Raw genomic sequence first — 24,939 nt, forward strand, 5'->3', positions numbered from 1 at the left:
CAATCACCATTTTATGGTTTACGCAGAATGACAGGTGCCTGGTAATGTGATGCTCTGCTTTGCATCAACCCCTCGACGCATATGATCATAGGTGCAACCACTTGGGAGGGAATGAGGGGACCATGTCCCACCCCCCCCCGGGGAAGTTTTTTGGGTAGAGATTCTGCCCATTCGCTTCCCCCCCAATCCACGTCCCGGAATTGCCTCTAATTTCCTCCTCCCCCCCTGTTCCCCCTCAAACTTTTGGTTGTGACTCTGCATGTGAGTTGGATGTTGGTGGGGTATCCACCAGAGGAGATAGTTGCCCTCTGGTACTTTCCCCTGACCCTTTTCCCCACAAGTGGCCATTGTTCATGTGTGAGCCTAGATGGTGACTGTTGGCAAGCTGTTTAGTCTTGGACGATGACAGGCAAACCAAACCGCATGTCCCCACATGTGCCTGTTCCAGCAGGAATTGCTGATTAGGAGCAGGAACCATGGCTGATTTAGTTTTTGTTATTTTCCCCTTTCCCTCTGCCCCCCAACTACTGCCCTGCCTGAGGTAACTAACTCAGCACAGGCCAGGAGTTAAACCAATAACCTTCTGGGCTAAATGGCAGAATGATACTGGGACTCCGAGGGTTTAATTATGAGAACTGGTTGCATAACCTAGGTTTGTATTCCCTTGAGTATAGAAAATTTATGGGGTGATCTGATCAAGGTGTTTAAAATGTTAAAAGGATTAGATTTGGAGAAACTATCTCCGCTGGTGGGGGAATCAACAACAAGTGGTGGATAAACTCTCAGTCAGACAACAGAGCCAAGAACAGCCCTCCAGGCCCACAAACTTCAAACAGGACAAACCAGCGAGTCATAAATAAAAGTGGAAAAGGAGCAGAGTTGCCTGGGCTTCGAGGGCTGGATTGCCAGAACCTACAAAGCTACTCATGGCCCACAGGCCATAGTTTGGAGACGCCTGCTTTAAAAATTGCACTCTTCGATAGTTGAATCTGTGCAACTGGGAAATTAGATGGAAGGACACAGCCAAATGTAAGATTGATGGCTTCCATTAAGGTGGGATTTCCTCCTTGGCCTACAGAAGGCATTTCCAGGCATTTGAACAGTGCAACAGCCTTCCATTAACACCGTGTCGTTTAAACATTACCAGTCCTGTGTAGCACATCAATCCGTATTCAGCCCATTGAAAATTAAAAAAGGGAGTTGCAGTGCAGTAGTGTGGAATGCACGCTGAATGCTTGGAGCTCGTACCATCCCCAGTGGCTCAGTTGGTCTGTGAACCTCTCAGTGTGTAGCTCAGCCATGCAGAGTATGAGCTTCCAGGTTTGATCCACACTCTATGCTGAGTTAGCCAGTTCAAACCTCTCTGGTCTCTGTGACTCAGCTACTCACTGTAGAAGCCTCACTTGGGTTTCTGATTAACCTGAAGCAAAGGTAGTTGCAAAGACTCCTTTGAAAAGAATATTTTACTCAGATTTTTGAACACACTACAGTTGTTCGGTTTTAGTATCCAGCTCTATTTAACCGGAATAACCCAGTGAGAGTAGTAAATCCTCTATTATTTCGAGTCCTGTACTGCTGGAAAATATCACTCTTAAAGGGTTCATCAAAGTGAAGTACAGGGAATTCAAATGCAGCCCACCTGTTGAAAACTAAAGAAAGACTTGCATTTATATAGTGCCTTTCATGACCTCGAGACGTCCCCAAAGTGCTTTACAGCCAATTAAGTACTTTTTTGAAGTGTGGTCACTGTTGCAATATAGGAAACGCAGCAGCCAATTTGTGCATAGCAAGCTCCCACAAACAGCAATGAGATAATCTGTTTTAATGACATTGATTGAGGGATAGATATTGGCCAGGACACTGAAGAGAACTTCCCTGCTCTTCTTTGAAATAGTACTGTGGGATCTTTTACGTCCACCTGGGAGGGCAGTAACGTCTCATCCAAAAGACAGCACCTCTGACAATGCAGCACTCCCTCAGTACTGCACTGGGAGTGTCAGCCTGGATTATGTGCTCAAGTCTCTAGAGTGGGACTTGAACCCACGACCTCCTGACTCAGAGGTGAGAGTACTACCCACGGCTGACCACAGCTGACAAGAGTTGGAGTCATCACCGAATGCTGGCTCAAAGGTTCCTACCTGAAATAATTTAAGCAGTCTCAATCCCCAGTGTACGTGTGCCCACGGCGCAATACTGATTATAACTTGGCACTAACTGGTACCGAGTTCCCGGTTTCACACTCAGATGCTGTAGGATGATTGGGTTGGTAAATGGTGAAATGCCATACTGGTGTGATAGGGGGCACTTTTAGGAAGTAAACCTTTCAGATACGTCAACGAGGGAGGAGCGAGAACTTTACTGTGCATCTAACTACACTATACCTTAGCTGTGAGTGCCTGCAATGAAATATATCGTACTAATACAGCTCCCTCTCCAGCTGAATGTGTACTTTTATGACTGGCTTGCCTTGTTTAATTGAGCAGGAACTATTCTTTCTACGTGCTGGACAACCAGAACTTGCAGCAGCTGTGGGACTGGAGCCGGCACAACCTCACCATCAAACAGGGGAAAATCTACTTCGCCTTCAACCCTAAGCTTTGCGTGTCTGAGATCTACCGCATGGTGGAGGTGGCTGGTGTGAAGGGGAGACAGGGTACTACTGATATGGAGCAACGGACTAACGGAGACCGAGCTTCCTGTGAGTTCATTGGGACCTGCATGTATATACGCTGGTTATTTTAAAGCTTCACTAAGTATAGGGTAACCCGACACCTATAATCATAGAATCTTAACACAGAAGGAGGCCATTTGGCCCATCGTGCCTGTGCTGGCACTTTGAAAGGGCTGTCCAATTAGTCCCGTTTCCCTGCTCTTTCCCCATAAACCTGCAAATTTTTCCACTTCAGATATTTATCCAATTCCCTGTACATTTTTTCTCCTCTTCTGAAGGCATTTCTCGCCGTGATCCCGGGGCGTTTGCCTGTTCTTCATGTGTGAGCCCAAGTGATGGGTATTGATAGGCTATTCAACCATGGTGCACATCACAGCTGAGCCCAATCTCGTCATCACTCGACGCGCAAGCACAAGCGTTGGACTGGGTTCCCTAGATATTGATGGGGGTGGGAACGTGGACTGAATTCTCCCTTCCCCCAAACTAGGGGCACCGAGACCAGTTGTAGTGCCATTACTGCCGCTCAGCTAAGATCAGGGGTCAAAGCTTCTGGCTTGTTGCTGCTCAGTTCCACAATGGGTAGTGCCTTTACTCCTGAACTCTTCATACAGCTACTTATCCATGATCTACTCTTCATTCAAAGGCGCTTAGTTCAAATTATCTGATGATTCAAATGTTTTCACACTGTACATGAGGGAGAAAGGAATAGAAGGTTATGCTGATAGTATGAGATGACGTAGGGGAAGGAGGAGGCTCATGTGGAGCATAAAAACCAGCATTGACCATTTGGGATCGAATGGCCTGTTTCTTTGCTGTTAATTCTATCTAGCTTTCCACTTTGCGGTATTATTTTTATTGCTTAAACCAAATTATTGCATTCAGATTTTTTAGTGCAAAAAAAGACTTTGAAATATCGCAGGCGGACTCTACACCAGTGTGATATCCGCGCTGTGCACAAAATGGGTTCCTTATAACCACAGCCTCTCTGCCCGGTGTGGAGCAGACTGCCCAGAGGGACTCCTGTACAGCTCCCCCTCCTCAAAACATAAATTCTAGCCCATGACCATGAGAGGATGAAAAAGGAGAGTTTGATCAGGTGCCAAGGTTTGCCTCTGATCAATGCCTGGTGTAGCCCCAAGTAGCTGGACACAGTGCGACAGTGACTCCTGACTTTATCGAGAACTACATGTAAGTTCAGGAGAACTTTCTGTTGAGAAAGGTGAAAGAAATCTTTTCGTATTGAGAAAATTTCAACAAAGGACATTCTATTTCAGTGTTAATCAATATAGAATCATACAGCACAGAAGGAGGTAATTCGGCCCATCGTTCCTGTGCTGGCTCTTTGATAGAGCTATCCAATTAGTCCCATTCCCCCTGCTCTTTCCCCTTTGCCCTGCAAATTTTTCCCAGTCAAATATTTATCCATTTCTCTTTTGAAAGTTGTTATTGAATCTGCTTCCACCGCCCTTTCAGGCAGTGCATTCCAGATCATAACTTACTGCTTAAAAAAAAATTCTCCTTGTCTCCCCGTTGGTTCTTTTGCGAATTACCTTAAATCTGTGTCCTCTGGTTACCGACCCTCCAGCCAGTGGAAACAGTTTCTCTCTATTTAAAATCCCTCTTGAGTGGAGGGCCACAGACTCTGAGTTTCTTGCTGGAGGGATCTTCTCAGGGGACTTTGCAGCATGGAGTGACAGGATGCAGGTCTGCGCCTGCGATTCCCCACGCGGTGAGCCCTTCATTTCAGTCGTGTGGCTACAGGCAGCTGCCAGATGGAGATTGGGCACCTCCTGCAGGAAGAGGGAAGAGAGAACCTAAAGCAGTACAGCATGATTGTATTGTAGGAGGCCTTCCCATTTCCTTTCTGGAAGCGGGAATGACCCTGCTTCCTGATGGCGTTCCTTCGCCTTCTACTGAAGTGCAAACAGCAAGGAATCCCAGCCTGATCACCCTTCCATGGCTGAGCAGCCTATGGATGGAGTGCCAGGATCAAATGAGGCAGGAAGTGATGGGCAAATATCACAGCCCTAAGTCAGCCATAGCCAGAGAACGATCCTCAACCCATGATTCAGAAATTTAAAAATGGAGTGAATATTGCCATCGTTGTCAGCCAATGAGTTGGAGGCAGGAGTGGCATTTGTGGTCTTAAAGTGGCAGGATTTCCGAACTCATGACCAAAACTACAGCAAAGCCTCCCTATAAAAGCAGGATTATTTCTCCAGTAGAAGATAGTTACATAATATAAATTATTTGCGTAAAATCAATCCCAGTCACTTACAGCCGTGCGGTCTCCAGGCGTGATTGACAGGGGAATTACCCGATCATCTCCATTCTGGCCGGGAATAGTGGTGTCACTATATGCAGCCAATAAAAAAAAAATTATTTTACCACCCAGTTCCTCATGTGGTGAGAGAGAGAGACAGACAGATGCCTTTATCTTTATCTGGCTGGAATAAGAGCATGGTGTTATTGGAGCATTTAAGGATAGTCAAGTGTTGTGGTTATGTTAATTGCCGAAATAGTGAAGTAATCCTGCCGCTTCATCGTTAATTTTGCGACCGCTCTTAGAATTCTGGTCGCCGCAGCACAGAGAGGATATTGCAGCTATTGAGTAGATACAGAAGAAAGCAACAGAATGATTATGGAGATGGAGGGATTGGATTATGACGAGCGATTATATAAATTGGACATCTTCTTACTAGAGAAGAGAAGTTGGGAGGTGATATGATTGATGCTTTTAGGATTCTAAAGGGACTAGATAATGTAGACCTTAACGAGCTGTTTCATTTGGTCTAGAATAGTGGAACCAGAGGACACGGCCTGTGCTTGAAGGGGGGATAAATTTAAAACTAATCTGTGGAAATGTTATTTCAGTGAGTGAGTGGTCAATCTACAGAACAGGCTCCCCGGGGAGACGGTGGAAGCAGTTAGTATTGATTCATTCAAATGCACATTAAATAGATTTCTTTCAGAAAATAACATTTTGGGATACAGTCTATGAATAATTTGAGTCATGACATGTGGCGAGTGTAACACGCCCAGGAAGAACAGGTGACTTTGGACCTATGGTTCCCAATGCTCTCCCCCACTGGGGGTTTCCTCACCTCATGTCTAGGTCTAGTTGTAAACTAATTGATAGAGATGGATTGATTGATAGAGATTGATTGCTATGATTAGTCAACAACACCATTTTTGTTGTATCGTGCGACTACCAGGATGGGAGAAGATGAACTAGATGGACCTTGGTCTTTTATCGTCTAGCAATCCCTATGTTCCTTTGAAACAGAACTAGCAACCCATAGATCCTGAGTTCAAATCCCACCATGCCAAGTTGTGAAATTGAATTAATAAATCTAGTAATTGGTGGATTGGCGCCAGGAAAAATCTGGCCTTGCCAACATTGCCCATATCCTGAGAACAAATGTGATTTAAAAACCCACCAGATGCCCCAGTTTTAAATATTTTAGTTTAGAACTCATTCTTCAATGTTAAAATTGATTGTTTCCTCTTTATCAGGTGAAAGTCACATCTTGAAGTTCACAACCAATACCACAGCGAAGAACAAGATACTATTGAAGTGGGAGCGTTATCGCCCTCCAGATTACAGGGACCTCATCAGTTTTATAGTGTACTACAAGGAAGCGTGAGTATCGGTGGTTATTGGATTCTATGGACGAGTGCCCAGTGCCTAACTTGGGCTCTTAACCGTGGGCAGGTAGTGTAGTGGTTATGGTTCTAGACTAACACACACTGCAGCAAATACTCCGACCTGAGTGGTTTGCATGTTAAGTGCCATCTGCGTAGAATCGATAAGGAAAGGGAGCAAAGGTATGGATGGAATCTTGGTTGCATTTCATTAAAGCATGCTCTCCAGATGGCATTACGGTAATTCCATTGGTTATATGTTCTCTTTCCGCTTAAGGCCCTTTCAAAACTTGACAGAGTACGACGGGCAGGATGCATGTGGCTCCAATAGCTGGAGCATGGTGGACGTTGATCTTCCTCAGAACAAGCTCCAAGAGCCAGGAGTGTACTTGACGAATTTGAAGCCCTGGACCCAGTACGCCATTTTTGTCAAGGCAATCACTCTCGCCACCTCTGAAGATGGGCGTAACCATGGGGCGAAGAGTGAAATCATCTACATGAAGACAAATGCCTCAGGTAACTGATGAGTCATGTACTGTAACTTCACCCAATAATCTACACCATTTGTCCCTTTTAAAAGTAATTGTCTGGACAATTTAAGTCATATTTGTAGGCTGGTTATATATTTTTGGTAATGTAGTGATTTTGGTGGGCTAGCCACCCCAGAGGTCATGAGTTCTGATCCCACCATGGCTAGTTGTGGAATTGAATTCACTGAAGCTGGTAAATTGTGGGCTGGCACCAGCAAAATGATCATGTTGGATTGTTGTAAGAACCCAGCTGGTTCATTGTCCTTCGGGGAAGGAAACCTGCCGTCCTTACCCGATCTGGCCTACAAGTGACTCCAGTCACACACTACGTGATTGACACTTAATGCTCCCTGAAGTTGTAAGAAATTCGCCACAAAAGGCCCAGAGCCGCCTCAGAGTAACTGGGGATGGGCAATAAATAGGAGCTCACCACTTCACCCACATCCCAAGACCTTAATCGACAAAACAACTTGCATTTATATAGCGCCTTTCAAGTAGTAAAACGCCCCAAGGCGCTTCATAGCGATTATCAAACAAAATTTGACGCCGAGCCACATGAGATATTAGGACAGGTGACCAAAGGCTTGGTCAAAGAGGTAGTTTTTAAGGAGCGTCTTAAAAGAGGAGAGAGTGGTGGTGATGTTAAGGGAGGGGATGCCAGAACTTAGGGCCTAGGCAGGTGAAGGCACGGTCACCAGTGGTGGAGCAATGAAAATCAGGGGGATGCTCAAGAGGCCAGAATCAAATCAAGGGATTTGATTCACTTTACCACCGCAAACTGGGTATAACTTTTGAAGATGGGCCAGTTCCCAGACCACTCGAAGTAACGGTCTGGGGGTGGGGTGGGATAATTGGGGTACGATCAGCGGAAGCTCCGCTTTCACTGGTCCCCGCTGCACGTTTTTATCTTTAGTACTAACCGGTATTTCGATTTTTTTTTTTTTTTTTTTTTTTTTTTTTTTTTCTCTCCCCAGCGCCCTCAGTCCCCCTCGACGTGCTTTCTGTGTCTAACTCCTCGTCTCAGCTGGTTGTGAAGTGGAAACCCCCTGCCTTTTCGAATGGGAACATCACCTATTACCTGGTGCGTTGGCAACAGCAGCCAGAGGACGCCGAGCTTTACAAACACGACTACTGTCACAAAGGTAAAAGTAACCAGGCAGATTGACTCATTGATCCGTGTGGTGAAAGATACAAGTTAAACGGGCACGGTAGTGTGCTGGTTGTGTTACTAGACTAGTAATCCAGTGGCCTGGACTTATTAATCCAGAGAAAGCAAGTTCAAATCTCACCATTTGAATTCAGATTTAAAAATCTGAAAATAAAAAGCTGGTGTCAGTAAAAGTGACCATGAAGCTGTCGGATTGCCGTAAAAACCCACTAGTTCACCAGTGTCCTTTAGGAAAGGAAACCAGCCGTCCTTACCCGGTCTGGGCCTATACGTGACTCCAGTCCCGCACCAACGTGGTTGACTTTTGGTGGTTGATTTGCTAGGCCACTTCATTCAGTTGTGTCTCCAGGAATGGGCAATAAAATGCCGGCCTTGCCAGCGAAGCCCACATCCCGAGAATTAATATTTTTTTTAAAAATAGGAATTTAGAAGTGGGGAGGGCAGTCGGGGGGAACTTTACAGCACAGAAGGAGGTCATTCGGCCCATCGTGCCTGTGCTGGTTCTCTGAAAGAACTATCCAGTTAGCCCCTTTCCCCTGCCCTTTTTCCAAACCCTTTAAAGCTTTTCTTTTTTAAATATTTATTCATTTTCCTTTTAAAAATTGATATCGATTTTGCTTCTCTGGTGGGGCATTCCATGTTCCAACAATCCTCTGCGTAAATACATTTTTCCTAACCTCTGCCTTTCTTTTGATGCTGATTTTAAATTTCTGCCCTCTCGTCGCGACTCACTGACCAGTGGAAACGGTTTCTGTTCCATTTACTTTACCAAAATCTCTCATAATTTTGAATATCTCTATTAGATCGCCTCGCAACTTTTTCCTCAGGGTAATCGAATTGCAGAATAAGTTTTTTGGGGAAGGACGTCGGAAGAGACCGTGTCAACGAGCTCGTTCACACTCCCTTCACTTGGGGCGCAACTAACTTGTCCTTTTCCCCCTGGGTTGGTGAAGTGGGGGGGGGGGGGGGATCCGTTCTCCGTGTGTGAACCTAGACGGTGAATGTTGGCATGCTATTGGGCCATTAAAGGCATCACAGCTGAGCCCTTTCATGTCGTCCCTTGATGTCCACACACATGTACATGGCACCAGGGGTCACTGGATAAAGGTCAGACTCAGGAACCCTGATTGACTGTGATGTATCCCCCCCCCCCCTTCCCAGAGGACACATACTGCTCCATCTGCTTCCAAAGGAACGCAGGAACTTGCTGTGTTTCTGGAGAGGACATAGAGGTGGGCTAACTCACCACATACTGGGGATCGAACCTGGGCCCTACGGTCTGTGTGACTCAGTACCACAGCAGGCACTGAGTCATCGACTGGGTGAGATAACATGCCCTGTTTTTTAAAATAAAAATGACAATAGCCCAGTGACAAAATGAAAGGAGGGGGGGGGCGAGGGTACCTGTTTAAAACGTCTAATGTGTATACAACAGGTGTAAAAAGTTCCATTCTCAGCCAGCATTCCTATCCCTATCCCTATTCCAGGCCTGAAACTTCCCACCAGAATCTCGGCCACCGGGACAATTGATATGGAAGGAGATTCTGATTCCAAGCAGTCGGATAAAACTGGACAGGGGCAATGTTGTACCTGCCCGAAGACCCAGGCTGAGATCAACGCAGAAGCTGAGGAAGTTATGTTTCAGAAGATGTTTGAGAATTTTCTGCACAACTCCATCTTCATGCCCAGGTATTTCACCCACACCTGCTTAACCAGCCCTCCACAGAGTGACCCTTACTGCGTCCTTCAAACTGAACTCCCAGATAATGACAAACGGCAGTCCCAATCCTTTCCCAGGATTTACAGAATTGAATCCTGAAATTCCAGTGCACAAAACAATATCATTACAGGTCTCCGATTTAATCGGAGCTTTTTGGTTGGGCAATACTGACATCCCGTACACTGAGGGGGGCTTACTGTGTTCAGTAGGACTGTGTGGGTCAGGAGGTGGTGCCTTCTATCACTGAGGAGCGAGGGGGAGGACAGGACCCAGTGAGTGTTTCTAAAGCTGCTTTTCCCCACCAGCCATGCTGTCTGTCTCAGCTCGGGTGCAGTTTGCCAAGTTAGCTGTTGAGCAATTGCCTGTCGTTCCTTATCAGGTTTGCGGCCAATGTAAATTTTTCAGAACTGATCTCCGAAGAAAAGCTGCTTCGACTTTCTAAGGAAAAAAAAATGCATTCGCTGAAAATAATGGCCAAAAATGGTCAAGAGGATGGGTGGGATCTGGCGGCATGTTCTTTCCCCGTCCTTTCTCCGCTCGTCCATCACCCCCTCCCCCCAGGCTCTTGGTTACCTCCAGTACCACGTCCAGTTGGCTATTCCTCGTGAGGGCGCCACACCCCAGCCCATGCAGGGCCTCCCCCCACTTCCCCACACGTGCACGTTCCAGCAGTAGTTGGTTGTGAACGATCAGGAGCGGGACCGCTGGTTATCATCTCCCCGACTAACGGGCACTGAGGCCAATCCTACTGATGCGTTCAGCTAACTCAGCAAGACGAGTCAAACCTGAGACCTTCGGGTCAGACTGATCAATACGTGGCAGATCCAAGGCTTTCAGGTGTCACTGGTATAGCTGAGCCTAGAAGCTTGGCTGTGATCTTTGCACTCTTTTCCTCCCTCACCCCCAGGGGTCAAATAGCCTACTGACTGGTTGAGGTCAAGAATGGCCAATGGGAGGGAGGGACGGGTCACGCCTGTGGGTACTGTACCTCAGCAAGTTCTTAACACCTTCAGAGAAGATGGGGAGGATGTTGGTGGAACAGGTGGGGGGTGACGGGGAAATGATACAAGTACGGCTTGTTGACAAACGAGTTTGTTAAGCTGGCTGTGCAGTTAACTGTGTACTTGTATAAGAAACTTGCTGGAGAGATTTAAATCACTTGTCTGAGGCATGACAGTGCCAATCACTGCAGTATTCCATTGCCAATGCAGGATATCCGTGCCGGGAGGGGGAGAGAAATCCCTAGTCAAGTTAGACAGTATTGGAACGCATATCCTGCACTGGGTCAGCAGTCACACAACAGAACAGCATGACCCCGTACCAGCTTCTCTCTGTAATCTGACTGTTGGAAAAATGTTAATGAGTGGTACCGGCATGTACTGCTTCTCACAGCTTGGCTTTGTTCAAATGTGACTAAAATATGAGTACTGGTCCATTGAATAAAATACATGTTTTGGACCCCGGCTAAGGGAGGGTCCTGTCTGACAGCTCTCATTAAGAAAGAAAGACTTTATTTTAAATAGCGCCTGTCGTGTTCCTCAAAACGTGCTCTGCCTTACTTTGTACGTGTAATCAAACACAGCAGCCGATTTGTACAAACAGCAATTGAATAGAAACCAGTCATTCTGGGGGATTTTTTTTTTGGCGGTGTTGGCCAAGGGAAGAATTTGAACCGGGGTGAACTCCCTGCTCCCCTTCGAAATAGTGCCATGGGATCTCGATCATCCTCCTACATGAGCAGGCAGGGCCTCGGGTTAACGGCGTCTCCGACGGTGCAGCACTCCCTCAGTGTCGCACTGGGAGTCTCCGCCTGGATTACGTGCTCAAGTCTCTGGAGTGGGGCTTGAACCTACGACCTTACTCCCGAGGTGGCAGTGCAACCAAATGAGCCGAGTTGTCACAGTAATAGGTTGAATGGATCATTGGCTTCACTCTGACTCCCCAACTTGTTTGTGTAGCACTGAGAGGAGTTTTTATCCAGGATTGACCCACCATGAAGAGGCTGACTCCTCCTGATGTACACTTTTACAAGGTTTTTTCTTAATTAATTCTCGGGTTGTGGACGTCCCTGGCAAGGCTGGCATTTATTGCCCATCACTTGTTTCCCTGAGAAAGTGATGGTGGGCCTTTTTAACTGTTAATCAGTTTGATACAACTGAGAACTGCCCTCGAGCAAGCTAAAGAGTCAGCCATGTTGGCGTGGGACTGGAGTACTGAATGCTCCCTAGGACTTTGCCAAACTGGCCATTCTTTGTGAACCTAGGCAGTGAGTGGCGGTGTTGGCAAGCTGTTCTACCATGGGGGGGCATCAGATCCGAGTCTGACATCCAAACACACACACTTTTCAGCAGAGAGTTGGTTAGCAGCCAGCAACAGGCACCCTGGCTGGCTTTTCTCCGCAGTATCCCAGGGGCGCTGAGGTCAATTGTAGAACTCTAACTGTTGCCCCGATCGAGATGGTTGAGCTTGACACGAGGACCTTTCTGGTCTTTGTGCATCAGTGCACTGGGCAGTGTGCTTTCTCACTGAGCCACTGGCAGTGCTCCTGCTAAGCCTGTATGTTTGAATAAAGTCTTGTGTTCTCAATCATGTGAAGTAATGTCCATGGGCAGCGAAATTACCAGTTAAGCTCCAGAGAATAGATGTTTATAATACCAGTGCTGGCGTCTGATTGTAATGTGGTATGGGGCGTGGTGATTTGAGAGTAAACTACAGCTTGTGAACAGCCTTTGACACCACACCAATCGAAGATGAGAGTGTGATGGAATAATTCATTAACAGAAATCCTCTGGGCTCTCTCCACGGCTCAGCTGCTTCTGACTTTGAGTAGTTGCATCATATAGACGAGGAAGATCCAATGTTCCATTGCTCAGTTTGCTGAGGGGGAAACCAGCCAAGATTCCTATTCCCGATTGCTAGCCAGTGACTCTTGTTGGAAGTTTGTGTGTGTAGGGATAACAGGCGAGGACAGGATTAGTCTTGGTGCAATGCCTTCTATAGTTGATTAGCTTGTCATCACTGATTTTTTTTTTAATCTCCCGGTTTTCTCCTCTTGATTACTGGATTACAATTCTACCCACTGGTGCGCCTCATTCAAGTGGCCGTCATTCGTGTCTGAACCTTGACGGTGAGGACCAGCAGACTATTTGCCCACAGGATGCATCACAGCCGAGGCTGATGCTGTCCACTTGTGTGCGCTTCCCACCAGAGGTTGTACGTAGTTGATGTAATGCTAATTTAGTGTGAAGCAGGGACTGAGCCAGATGTCTTCCAGGTCTGTGACTTAGGGTGAGCCAATGGGCGAGTTGCACTCACTACCTGGCCTCACCCGAGAAAAAATTGAGGGAGTTGGTGGAAGCCTGCCAGTTTCCTTGGAACAGTACCCAGCAAGGGTTAGTGTTTTGACTGGAGGAGGACGATTCCAAAATAAAAGCAACTATTATTCAGAGTGACTTTGAATGGGGCCTTTTCCTCATTCTGAACAGCAGCATTTAACAGTGAATTACCGGGGTCACGCTGGCCTCCAGCAGACTGGTGCTAGTGAGTTTGGCGCTTTCTCAATTCTCAGTTTGAATTGTGGTGCCCGCCCCTTTTGTAAACACTCTTGAATCAGCAAATTAGTGCTGTGTTGTAATTGGTTGGCCCAATGTGTAGGCCCTGGTATCAGGAAAATCTGTAATACAAGTGACTTCATGTTGGATGCACTGGATTGGAATCTCTGTGGCTTTGTGGCTTTTTCGTTCTCCTCCACCCTGCCTGCTGACTTGCCTTTTCAGTCGACACTGAATGGAGCTGATGAACGCAGACAGCAATCCCCCTTTCTCTTCTGGTTCCTACCTCATCCTCAGTTTTCTCTCCTAGGAGCAGGAGGAGGCCATTCAGCCCCTCAAGCCTGTTCCGCCATTCAATTAGATCATGGCCGATCTGAATCTCAACTCCATTTTACCTGCCTTTGTTCCCCATCCCTTGATACCCTTACCTAACAAAAATCTCAGTCTTGAAAATTTCAATTCACCAAGCATCCACAGCCTTTTGGGGCTGAGTTCCAGATTTCTACTACCCTTTGTATTAAAAAGTGCTTCCAAATTATAATCCTAAATGGCCTAGCTCTAATTTTAAAATTATGTCCCCTTGTTCTGGATTCCCCCACCAGAGGAAATAGTTTCTCTGTATCTACCCTATCTAATCCCTTAATCATTTAAACCTTGATTAGATCACCGCCTCAGCCTTCTAAACTCGAGGGAATACAACCTGTCCTCATAATTTATCCTTTTAAGCCCTGGAATCATTCTGGTGAATCTGTGCTAGATCCCCTTTTGGAGCCCGGTACTCCAGATGGGATCTGACCAATCTCATTTGAATTTCTGGATTTTCAATACTAGGAACCCCTCTGTGACTCACCCATTTTTTCTTGTTCCTCCCCTCCCCTCCCCTCCCCTCCCATCTTCATGCTCAGAATCTGGCTGCCCAGGGGCATTAGGGCACATCGTTGCCCAAACTGTAACCCCGATGAGATCGGCTAACACAGCACAGACTGGAAACTTCTGATCTCTGGGGCTCAGTCCTGCCCCCTTTCTCCAGTAGGCCTTTGGCAAATTTAATGACTCCTCCCTTTCTAATTAACATTTTTTTTTCGTCAAAAATTTGTGTTGTGAGCTATGGTGCTTAATGTGTACAGGTCACTGTTTAAAAGAAGTTGGTGCACCTTATAAACACGTCAGTGGCTCAATAATAAATGCCCCATCTGGTCTGGCACTGAGCTTCACACAGCAAGCAGGCCCTAGGTCTCTATTGTCTCTATTGAGTTAGCTGCTCTCAGTCGTTGGGACATAGTGGTTCTAGGATCAGTCTCGGTGTCTCTCAAGCGTTGGGGGGAGCCGCATTGTTCCCATTCCAGATCGATAGCCAGCGATGCTTCTTGGAAAGTGCAATTATGGATGTCAGATAAGAACAGGATTGGACTCAGCTGTGATGCTCCCTTTGCCAAATAGGCTGCCCACCCTCGTGATCTTGAAGTCATTGCTTTAACTTAAATGAGCAGCGTCATGGTTACCAATTGTATTTCATTAGCACCTCTTAATTGGACTGTAGCCGACTTGATGGTGACAGTGGAGATGTAACTGGCCCAATTAAAGCAAGAAGCGTGGCAGATATTTTTTAATTAGGAGATTGAAAACTAATTGTTCTCATCTCAGATAAACTATGCTCGCCTAACAATTCTGGTCTGCTGCTAAACTTAGCTGCTGCTCAGATCTAGCTGTGCTGTGGCAAGCCCAGTGGACCTAAAATAAAGTCACAAGATGAACAAGGCTTTTGATCTTGACCTGCCAGACTACCAATGTCTTCCTATTAAAATGGCTAGTTGGTTTCTTAAATGGACCCAGGGCCTTGGCTTCAAGCACCGTTCTTTGCCACCTGTTCCAGACGTGTGTCCTAAACCTGCCCCTTACCTCCCTTGGCCTGTGTCCTCTTGTTCTGATCTTCTCTATCTGGATGTATTAAATGATGGTGTCATGGGCATCTGCCTCATAGCTGCTGGAAGTGTTGTAGAGACCGTCCTGCGACGCCCATTTCTGCTGGAAATGGTTCCTGTAATGTAAAGCAAGCACTAGATGCTTTTCTGAGGTTTGGGTCGAGTTACATTGTCCGTGTGCTGGGTTAGATAGCTCGGTTTCATGTCTCACCCGTGACCTGCAGGCACCCAAGAAAGGTTGATGTTATTTTTTTAGCAAAGTACAGGTTCCCTAGGGAGACTGTGGAAGCAGTCAGTATTGATTCATTCAAATGCAAATTAGATAACATTTCAGAAAACAACATTTTGGGAGACAGGCTATGAATAATTTGAGACTTGTCGTGTGGTGAGTGTAGCATGTGGGAGGAACAGGTGACTTTGGACCTATGGTTCCCAAAGCTCTCCACTACTGGGGTTTTCCTCACCTCATGTCTGGGACTGTTGTAGACTAATTGATAGAGATTGATTACCGTGATTAGTCAACAACTCCATTATCATTGTATCATGCGACTACCGGGATGGTAGAAAGCAAACTAGATAGACCTTGATCTGTGTTTCTAAGTGCAAAGGCTCCTTTCCCTGTATTGTCATCCTTTATTTAGATAAACTTACATATTCATAAAAGCTTCATTAACAGATATTAAGCAAGTTAAATACTCCAGGGAACCCACATTCCTGAGATTAACAAGAGCTTGTCTTCATTGATCATTTTTCTCAATGTGGCACTGTTAACTTTTATTTGCACTGAATCTAAACTCAAAAGCTGTGTGTCAGTAAATTGCAAATTTTAGTCAACATAAAATTAAGTGTTCAACTAATCAGTTTGACAGGCCAGTCCAAGTGGGTACAGTGTAGAGTCCATTATTTAATTGGCTATTTGAAGGCTGCTTATTAAATAAAATGAAAGTAATGCATTTCTCAGCAAGCTCTCAGTTTGTGATGTAATGTATCTGCTGCTGTATAAGCCTCGGTTATCACAATCTTTTCACAAGTACTGAGATTCTCCCCTGGACACACTGACTCTTCCAGTGCGTCAGCCAAATGCTCATTCTTCATCTGTGAGGCTAAACAATGCACGAATAGCTAGGCTGTTGAACTGGAGAGGAGAGGCACCATAGCAGAGCCTGATTCTGACCTCACCTGAACCCCACATATGTGCACTTTCCAGCAGTGCTTACCGGATAGCAATCAAAAGAACAGGAGTAGGCCATTCAGCCCCTCGAGCCTATTCCGCCATTCAGTTAGATCATGGCTGATCTGTATCTTAACTCCATGTACCCGTCTTGGTTCCATATCCCTTAATACCCTTACCTAATAAAAATCTATTAATCTGTGTTCTTGAAACATCCAAAGGAGCTTGACTGTATTCAGCATTTGACTGTATAATTAGACATGTATTTTTAATTTTGTGTTCCTAATTTTATTTTTATAAAAGGGATGCCCTGTGTGATATCCATTTTACTTCACTTGATAGACTGGCATGGAAGATGCTGAGTTTGATCTCCAATCTGTGCTAAGTTAACTGATCTCAGCTGGGGTACCAATGTAATTAGAGGTACATTTGGGCTTGAGGGGGGAAGTAATCAGTTAGAATTCCTGGGAGCTATCTAGTAACTGGAGTTTGTGGGCCTCAGGTGAGGACAGGATTGGTCTTGGCTGCAATGCTTTCTACAAGTTGGAATAACTTGCAATGCTGCCTGTATAGCTTTACAAAAAGGAAGGCTTGCATTTATATAGTACCTTACACAACCTCATGATGCCCCAAGGGCTTTACAGCCAAGTATTTTTTGAAATGTAGTCACTGTTGTAATGTAGGGAACGCAGCAGCCAATTTGCGCACAGCAAGATCCCACAAACAGCAATGTGATAACGACCAGAACATCTGTTTTAGGTGAGGGATAAATCTTGGTCAGGACACCGGGGCAAACTCCTCTGCTCTTCCTTGAAATAGCGGCTTGGGATCTTTTATGTCGACCCGAGAGGGCAGATGGTTGCCTCGGTTTAACGTCTCATCCGAAAGTCGGCACCTCCAAGAGTGCCCTCTGTACTTGCACGGAGTGCCAGCCTGGATTATGGGCTCAAGTCTCTGGAGTGGGACTTGAACCCACAACCTTCTGACTCCGAGGCTACCCACTGAGCCACAGTTAACACACGTGATTGGCCAGTTTTTTGACGGTACCAGAGAGCTGCCAGTTGAACTGTACCCCAGCACAAGTCAGTGTCTTCCAGAGCAGAGGGAGAAATAATTGGAGCTGGGAGGGAAATTTCAAAACTATTCATGGGTTTGGTCGTGATGGCTTATTGGGCACTGGCTTGTTCACTGTTTTGCTCTTTCTCTCCCATTTCGCTCTAAAATCTCCCTCTCAAATGTCTTATTTGGCTCCACGGTTCTTCCAACAGGCCGTTTCGTAAACGCAGAGACACGTTCGGAATAGCGAACGCCACCCTCCCCGCGAATAACACAGCCGTGCCCGAACAGAACAAGAACAATTCCAATTCGGAGAGGAAGCAAGATTACCCCTTCTCCGAGAGTAAAGTGTGGTACAAGGACAGGACGGTGATTTTGAATCTGCGGCATTTCACCACGTACCGTGTCGACATTCATGCGTGCAACCATGAAGCTCTTAAACTTGGCTGCAGTGTTTCCACCTTCGTGTTTGCAAGAACCATGCCAGCGGGTGAGCATAACAACAACGGTGGGCTTGGTCTCCATTTGTTTTTTCATTGAGAAACCTCGGTGAAGGGCCAAAGCCCACGCTGCAGGTTGCCACTAAAGTGGAGAAGAAGAGGAGGTAATTCAGGAAGTGATGGTTGGGTGACAGGTAGATTGTCGGCCAAGGGAGGATGGAGCGAGGTGGGGAATTCCACAAGTTTGAGGTCCGGGGAAAAGAGTGCCTTGGTGCAGGAAGAGGCGCGATGATTCTTCATTTCATTATAAGCAGGAAATAAAGGGAGAACGTGGAGAAGGAAAGAATAAATGGTCTGGGCTCAGGGCACCGGAATGTCCTTGAGGGAGTTGGCATATGGAAGTGAGCTGGCAGTGGTTCCACCCAGGTAATCCCAAGAAAATCTGCCGCCTGTTGGCAAAAGCGGGAGTGGGTTAAGTGCCAGCGAAGAGCCCAAAAAAAAAGTTCACAGTGTGTAAACAGAGGATGAAGTTCTGTCCTTGTCCTCTCTTACAGAGAAAGCTGATAACGTACCTGGATCAGTCGTGTGGGAGCCTGGGGATGATGACATCAGCATTTACCTCAAATGGCCGGAACCAACAAGTCCAAATGGGCTGATCCTAATGTACGAAGTGAAGTACAGCCGGGGGGACAATGAGGTAAGACTGCCTCGGCTAAGTCTGTCTGTCAGTCGAAGATAAGGAGCTATGCTGCAGCACCAACTCATTAGGTTTGGGTTCAAAACCATCCCAGGTAGAAGGAATCAAAATCTCCATGCTGGTGCCTGTGACGGTCTGAGGTGTAAGTACTTGTTCCAATTCCAGATGATGCAAGTCCCAAGGTGAAAACTTAATCCGTCCCGAACCTCGGATGGTTTTTGAGGAAGTGACCACGCCTTTTGTTTCTGTCCTGGCCTGCTTTTGGTTTGCACCTGTGCTGTGTTTAATTGTTCACTCTTTCTCATCGTTGTTCTGTGCCACTCATCTGAATTCACCAAGGCACCTCCTTCCCTGGGGTTGCTAGATTAAGTCTTGCTTCGGTAGATCGGGGCAGGAGGGTACCAGTCATTCTTGGTACGTGGTTGTAGAATTGCCATTGACCAGAGTCCCATCTAGGTTGTCTCCTCTCCAGTCACTCGTAGCCAATGGATCTCCAAAATTCTCATACTGGAGAAAACGTGACATTTGGCAGTAAAGTCACTAACTCAGCTCAGTGCAGCACAAGATTTTTGAGAGAAAATGGTCTCCCAATTTCAGATTGTGCAACCACTGGGAATGTCCCAGTGATGCAGCAGCTTGTGAGGTTGTGGTTTGGGCACATTCTTCGGGTAATGCGGCCAGAATTTATCATTCCACCAAAACTTGACATGAGAGAGCCTGATGCAGTGAGAGTTATCCATTCTCCAGCACTGTCATTCCAGTCCATGAGCATAAGACCGGATTTAAAAATTCATTTGTAACAATATAGTTAAGACTCACATAACTTGAGCCCTCTCTTTTGATTTGGTCAGTCCACTTGCAGTTTCAGTTTCCCTCCCCAGTTTTCTCCCTTCCTCTCCTGAATGTCTGGGGGAATGGTGCAGTGGGCACTGGCTGCCCTCTAATACCTCCCCCATCACCGGGCCAGATCAGCTAGACGTTCCACTCCTGAGGACTATCTGGTGACCCTTGCTGGAAAGTGTGCTCGTTTGGGCGTCTGATAGGTCAGGATTTTGACCAACTTGCTTGTTTTTTTGCATTTTTGTTTATTATTCGTTTGTGCTACAGAATGGAACACTGTCCATATGTTACATTGAACTTTTTATGTCTAATTGGGACTGTTTTCGAGAAATTAAGCGGTGATTTGATAGGCGCTTAAAATTACAAAGTGATGGGACAGGATAGATGTAAAGGGACTGTTTCCAGTGATTGGGTCTAAAACAAGGGGACATAGATATAAGATTAAATGTAACAGATTTAGGACAAGGAACAGGAGAAGCTTCTTTACACAGAGGGTTGTGAGACTGTGGAATGCATTGTCGGAGTTATTGATTGAAGCAGAGACCATGTCAGTATTTCAGAATAGGTTAGATACCTGGTTGGAGGAAAGGAGAATAAAGGAATATGGGAACAGAGCAAGGCTATTGGGATTAGGATAACTGCTCGTGGAGAATAAACACCAACACGGACTTGTTGGACTGAACAGCCTGTGTCTGTGTTGCAATTTCTACATTATTCAAAGTAATTTTGGCACCTAGTATCAGCTTCAAGCTTTCCCAGGTCATGTACAGCATAGTTAGACGCAGACTTTACTGTCACGCACCCAGATTAGAAATACCACAGTTAGTTACAGAGTAAAACTCAGTCTGCACTGTCCCTTCGAGCGTCCCTAGGTCAGATGCAGCACAGTACAACAGAGTGAAGCTCCTTTTACTTTGCCCAACAGAGCGCCTCAGCAGAGCGCCCTCGACTTCAGTGACTGATTATTTATAAAGTGCATATTAATCTGCGCGCTAAATCACAGCAGAGAGGAGCCTCTCTGAAGCTTTACCTTCACTGTTTTATTTGTTACATTTAAATTTTTAGGGGTGCAGTTGGTCTACGTAAGTAGCGCCAAATAGGCTTGTAGCGAATCGGTGGCCTGTTTTTCTACAGCATTCTACGTTTTTTTTCCATTGATGGAAAACAAAATGGGTTGAGATATAAAATGGGCTGTCGATTCGTGCTACAGCTGTAAACCATTCTCATCCCTTCTATGTCCAATTGGGAGTTGAAAATGGATGCTTTTATCTTTGTTCTCCAAGTCCTACTGGCACCCATGTGTCAGCTTCGCTCAGCGGGTAGCACTCTTGTGTCTGAGTCAGAAGGTCGTGGGCTCGAGTCCCACTCCAGAGACTTGAGCACACAATCAAGGCTGACACTTCAGTGCAGCACTGAGGGAGCGCTGCACTGTCGGAAGTGCCTTCTTTTGGATGAGATGTTAAATCGCGGCTCCTGTCAGCTTGGTCTGGCGGATGTAGAAGATCCCAGGGCAGAAGAAGAGCAGACAGTTCTTCTGGTGTCCGGGCCAACATTCATCCCTCAACCAACACAACCAAAAACAGATTAATTGGTACTTTATTTGTGGGATCTTGCTGTGGGCAAATTGCCTAGTACGTTTACCCACATAAAAATTGTGACTGCACTTTGTGAAGTTTCATTAGTTAAGTACTTTGGTACATCCCTGATCATTCTTTTTATTTATTTTTTTCTTTCTTTTTTATCTATCATTTCTTTCTTTCAGCTGATGGTGTTAAACATTGACCAGAGGGAATGTTAGAAACTCGATTACTTTAAAGCTATATTCACCTGCTGAGTTGTGAATATGCATGAGATGCAATGAAAGAGCTGTAAGGTTGTGCGAAGACTTGGCATGGGCGAACGGTAACCATGGAAAAGATTGTGAGAGAGGCTGGAGCAAAGAATGGAGTCAATGGCAAGGCAGGGGAGTTGATGGTGAGGGCTGAAAACAGTAGCTGCAGCGATCCTGAATTGGAGGAGGTTTTGACTCATTTCAAGACATGTAGTCTGACAGCATGGAAGTCATTGAGCGGGTGATGGAGCTGGTGGAGAGATAGAGCTGAAAGTCATCAGCGTACACATGGAAGCTGACTGCCAAGCCTATGGGTGATGTCGCCAAGTGGCAGCATGTAGAAGAGGAAGAAGAGGAGGCCAAACATCGATCCTTGGGCGACTCTGGAAGTGATGATTTGGAGGCAGGAAGAGAAGCCTTTACTGGCTATGTTCGGACAAGTAGGAGTGGAACCACACAAGGGCAGCCGCACCAAGCTGGGTAACGAAAGGGAGGCGATTGAGGAGGGTGCTATAGTCAACTGTATCAAGTACTGTAGACAGGTCAAGGAAAGATAATGCATTGTGGGCACATAGAGGATGTCATTTGTGACTTTGGCCAGGTCAGCCTTGTTGAAAAGGTTAGAAGTCAATTGATAAGAAGATAGGGTGGGAAAGTGGAGTTGAGGTAGAAGATCAGCCATGATCTTATTGAATGGCGGAGCAGGCTCAAGGAGCTGTCTGGCCTACTCCTATTTGTTATGTTCACTTTCTACTCCCCAATAAGCTATCTAAACACATCAACATTCCTTTATAAAAATCAATGCAGTGCTGACTGGTCCATTGTGAATATTTTCCACTTGTCCAAATTTCTCCGTACTGCCCCCCACCCCCCCCAGCAAAAAGAGAAAGGATGGGCTTCTAGATTCTCGACTCAATAGAATCGGCTTCAATCTGTGAGTGAGAGTAGGAGATGGTATCGTGAGTTAACAAAGTGAGGATTCATGGGTGAGAAAGAGCATGGAGGATGGGCGATTGGAATGAGAGGAAGCTCAGAGGCACTTCACCGTTGCAGTACTCATTAGAGACAAGAAAAGTTGCAACATAGAAGTTGGAGGCTTGTGGTGAGAGAACTACTTTCAATAGATGATAAGACTGATTGTTCTTGTTGAGATGTCCCAATGGTGCACAGTGTAAGTGCCAGGCTACTATATATCACTCTTAATTTGGTTGTATCCTGTTTCTGTCCCAAGTTGGCTGTACCCAGATGCCGCACTGTGTTCTATCTCCAGTCATTTCTTGCAGTATCATCTGTTTTGTGCCCTACAGGTGCAGCAGGAGTGTGTTTCCAGGCAGCAGTACAAACTCTACAATGGTGGCTGTAAACTGGATCGACTGAGCCCTGGGAATTACACGGCAGAGGTGCGAGCCACCTCGCTCTCTGGGAATGGTTCTTGGACCGATCCAGTGATGTTCTACATAAAGGCAAAACGTAAGTCGGGAGCAACCTTTTGTAACGAGCTTCTGTTCCAATAGCGTCTCGTGTTTACCCAACGTCCCAAAGAGCTTCACCTCCAGTGAACTGCTTTTGCAGTGCGGCCGCTGTTATGCAGGCAAACATGGCAGGCAGTTGCATTTAAGGGGAAGCTGGATAAGCACACGAGGGAGAAAGGAATAGAAGGATATGCTGATAGGGTGAGATGAAGAGGGGAGGGAGCATAAACACCGGCATAAATCAATTGGGCCGAATGACCTGTTTCTGAGCTGTAGATTATGTAACTCTGTTTAATCATGTGCAGCAAGATCCCACAAAAGATGAACGAGGGAGTAATGTTAACCAGGGCCTGGGGAGAGCCTCCTTTTCCCCTTTAAATAGTGCCATGGGGTTTCTAACATCCACCTAAATAATCAGAAAAGGCAGACGGGGCCTCGGTTTAACATTTCATACAAAAGACATTTACCGGTGAGTTTTCCTCAAATCCTTCTCAGCTCCAGCATGAAGCCCCTCCCTCTGTAGTGCGCTGATGTGTTGGCCTAGATTATGTGCTCAAGTCCTGTAGTGAGGTTTGAACCCACAGCCTACTGACTCAGCAGTGAGAGTGCTGTCTGTTGAGTCACATTGAAACTCCACCAGCGGGAGCATTGGATGAGTAACTCCTTATTAAATGTTTTGAGTGCTCAGTGGTTTTACTGTGTTAGTATTGACTGCTGTCTTACAGAAGACAGCAAATAATTCGAATCCAGTCCAGACTGATGGCATGAAAGTCTCTTTTGTCCTACATGAAGTGAGTTCAGGCAGTCTGGATCCAGTTCCTAGTGGGCCTACAAATAAAACTGTCCTTAACTGGTCATCTCACTCAGAGAGATGCAGAGAGAGCCTTTGGCTTAGTGGTCACATTCCTAGCTGTGAGTCAGAAGGAGCAGGGTTCAAACCCCGCTCCAGACAGTCCCGGCAATTGGAGACCAGAGCTCCAGACAGTCCCAGCTGGGACTGAATTGAAAATTTCAAAACTGAGATTGATAGATTTTTGTTAGGCCAAGGGTATCAAGGGTTGCAGAACCAAAGCGAGTAGATGGAGTTGAGTTACAGATCCGACATGACCTAATTGAATGGCAGAACAGGCTCGAGGGGCTGAATGGCCTACTCCTGTTCCTAGCTGGGCTAGTAGTTGGATGTGAAGCTTGCTGTGTAAGTAGGTTGTTTAAGGCCTAATCACATCAGTTTCCCCATTTACGCCATGAATCATTTTGTGCTGCACACACTGGTTTGTTGTGGTTACTGCTTGTGTTGTATCTTGGCTCAGAGCACATGAAATGTCACCAATCTCTCACAATATCGGATTACACTTTGATGCATGTGGTGTGGAGCCGGGAAGCTGAGGGAGAACAGGGAGCCCCCAATGGGGCTGCTTACACAAGCCCAAATTGATCCGTTTGCGTCAGTTAGTTTTACTGGCAGGAGAAGGTGGAAGCTTTTACTCGAGCTTTGATAGTGAAAAGTAAACGCGCACCATTTTTGATCTAAAAAGAAAATTCAGGAAGAAAAACTATTAATTTGAAGCTACAGGGCAAATTTTAGATTTAGTGCAGCAGAGGAAATAGGACCACAGCTGGAGCAAAGTGAGGCCTCTTTCAGCCCAGGTATTTATAATAATTGCTTTGGTGATCGTTGTAATTCCTCTCTTGACTCCCAAAGTGTTTGCTGTTGGTAGGTCACTCTTCAAATGTGATTGGAATTAAGAATAAATGTTAGCCTCTCCCGGAGCCCCAGAGAGTGAAAGCGTGGACAGTGAGGTACTGAGACACACGGGCTAGAGGGTCACGGGTCTGAGGCCCAGAATGTGCAGAGTTAGTAACTCGTGCTACATTTAGCCTCAAAGTCCCAGAGCTAGAGGAGGGGGTGGAATCAACCAGGCTTCCTTCCCCTGATTGCTTTCCTGTCCCACCTGCTAGAAAATGCACCTCTGTAAATTGGGCGGGGATAACATCTGGCTCCGCTGTGGTGCCACCCACAGTTGAATTGCCTACTAACACTCAATACCCAGGCTCCCACATGAAGATTGGCCATTTGGGCTAGATGGCAAAGGCCTGCTGGCACCTACTGAACCCCACTCCGACAAAGTGGGGTGGGGGGGATCGGTGCCTTCAGGGTAGGTTGTAATTACTGCCGTAGGGTACAGTAGTGTAACGGTTATGTTACTGGACTAGTAATCCAGAGG

General features: G+C 46.2%; 1 protein-coding gene and 1 long non-coding RNA gene across 2 annotated transcripts in view; one reads left to right on the forward strand and one right to left on the reverse strand.

Moving 5' to 3' along the window:
* The window catches only part of igf1ra (insulin-like growth factor 1a receptor), a 222,783-nt gene that overhangs the window by 171,537 nt on the left and 26,307 nt on the right, over window positions 1-24,939 (forward strand). The window contains exons 6-13 of the mRNA XM_067973504.1: window positions 2,484-2,698; window positions 6,188-6,314; window positions 6,594-6,832; window positions 7,821-7,988; window positions 9,502-9,703; window positions 17,647-17,924; window positions 18,429-18,571; window positions 22,550-22,712. Coding sequence (XP_067829605.1) covers window positions 2,484-2,698; window positions 6,188-6,314; window positions 6,594-6,832; window positions 7,821-7,988; window positions 9,502-9,703; window positions 17,647-17,924; window positions 18,429-18,571; window positions 22,550-22,712 — 1,535 coding nt within the window. The remainder of the gene's footprint in view (window positions 1-2,483; window positions 2,699-6,187; window positions 6,315-6,593; window positions 6,833-7,820; window positions 7,989-9,501; window positions 9,704-17,646; window positions 17,925-18,428; window positions 18,572-22,549; window positions 22,713-24,939) is intronic.
* LOC137304790 (uncharacterized) overlaps window positions 1-24,939 on the reverse strand; it is a 46,627-nt gene that overhangs the window by 1,055 nt on the left and 20,633 nt on the right. Inside the window, exon 3 of the long non-coding RNA XR_010958640.1 lies at window positions 4,222-4,461. This is a non-coding gene — a long non-coding RNA (uncharacterized lncRNA). The remainder of the gene's footprint in view (window positions 1-4,221; window positions 4,462-24,939) is intronic.

Source organism: Heptranchias perlo, chromosome 38, assembly GCF_035084215.1.
Source record: "Heptranchias perlo isolate sHepPer1 chromosome 38, sHepPer1.hap1, whole genome shotgun sequence".
Classification (NCBI taxonomy): Eukaryota; Metazoa; Chordata; class Chondrichthyes; order Hexanchiformes; family Hexanchidae; genus Heptranchias; species Heptranchias perlo.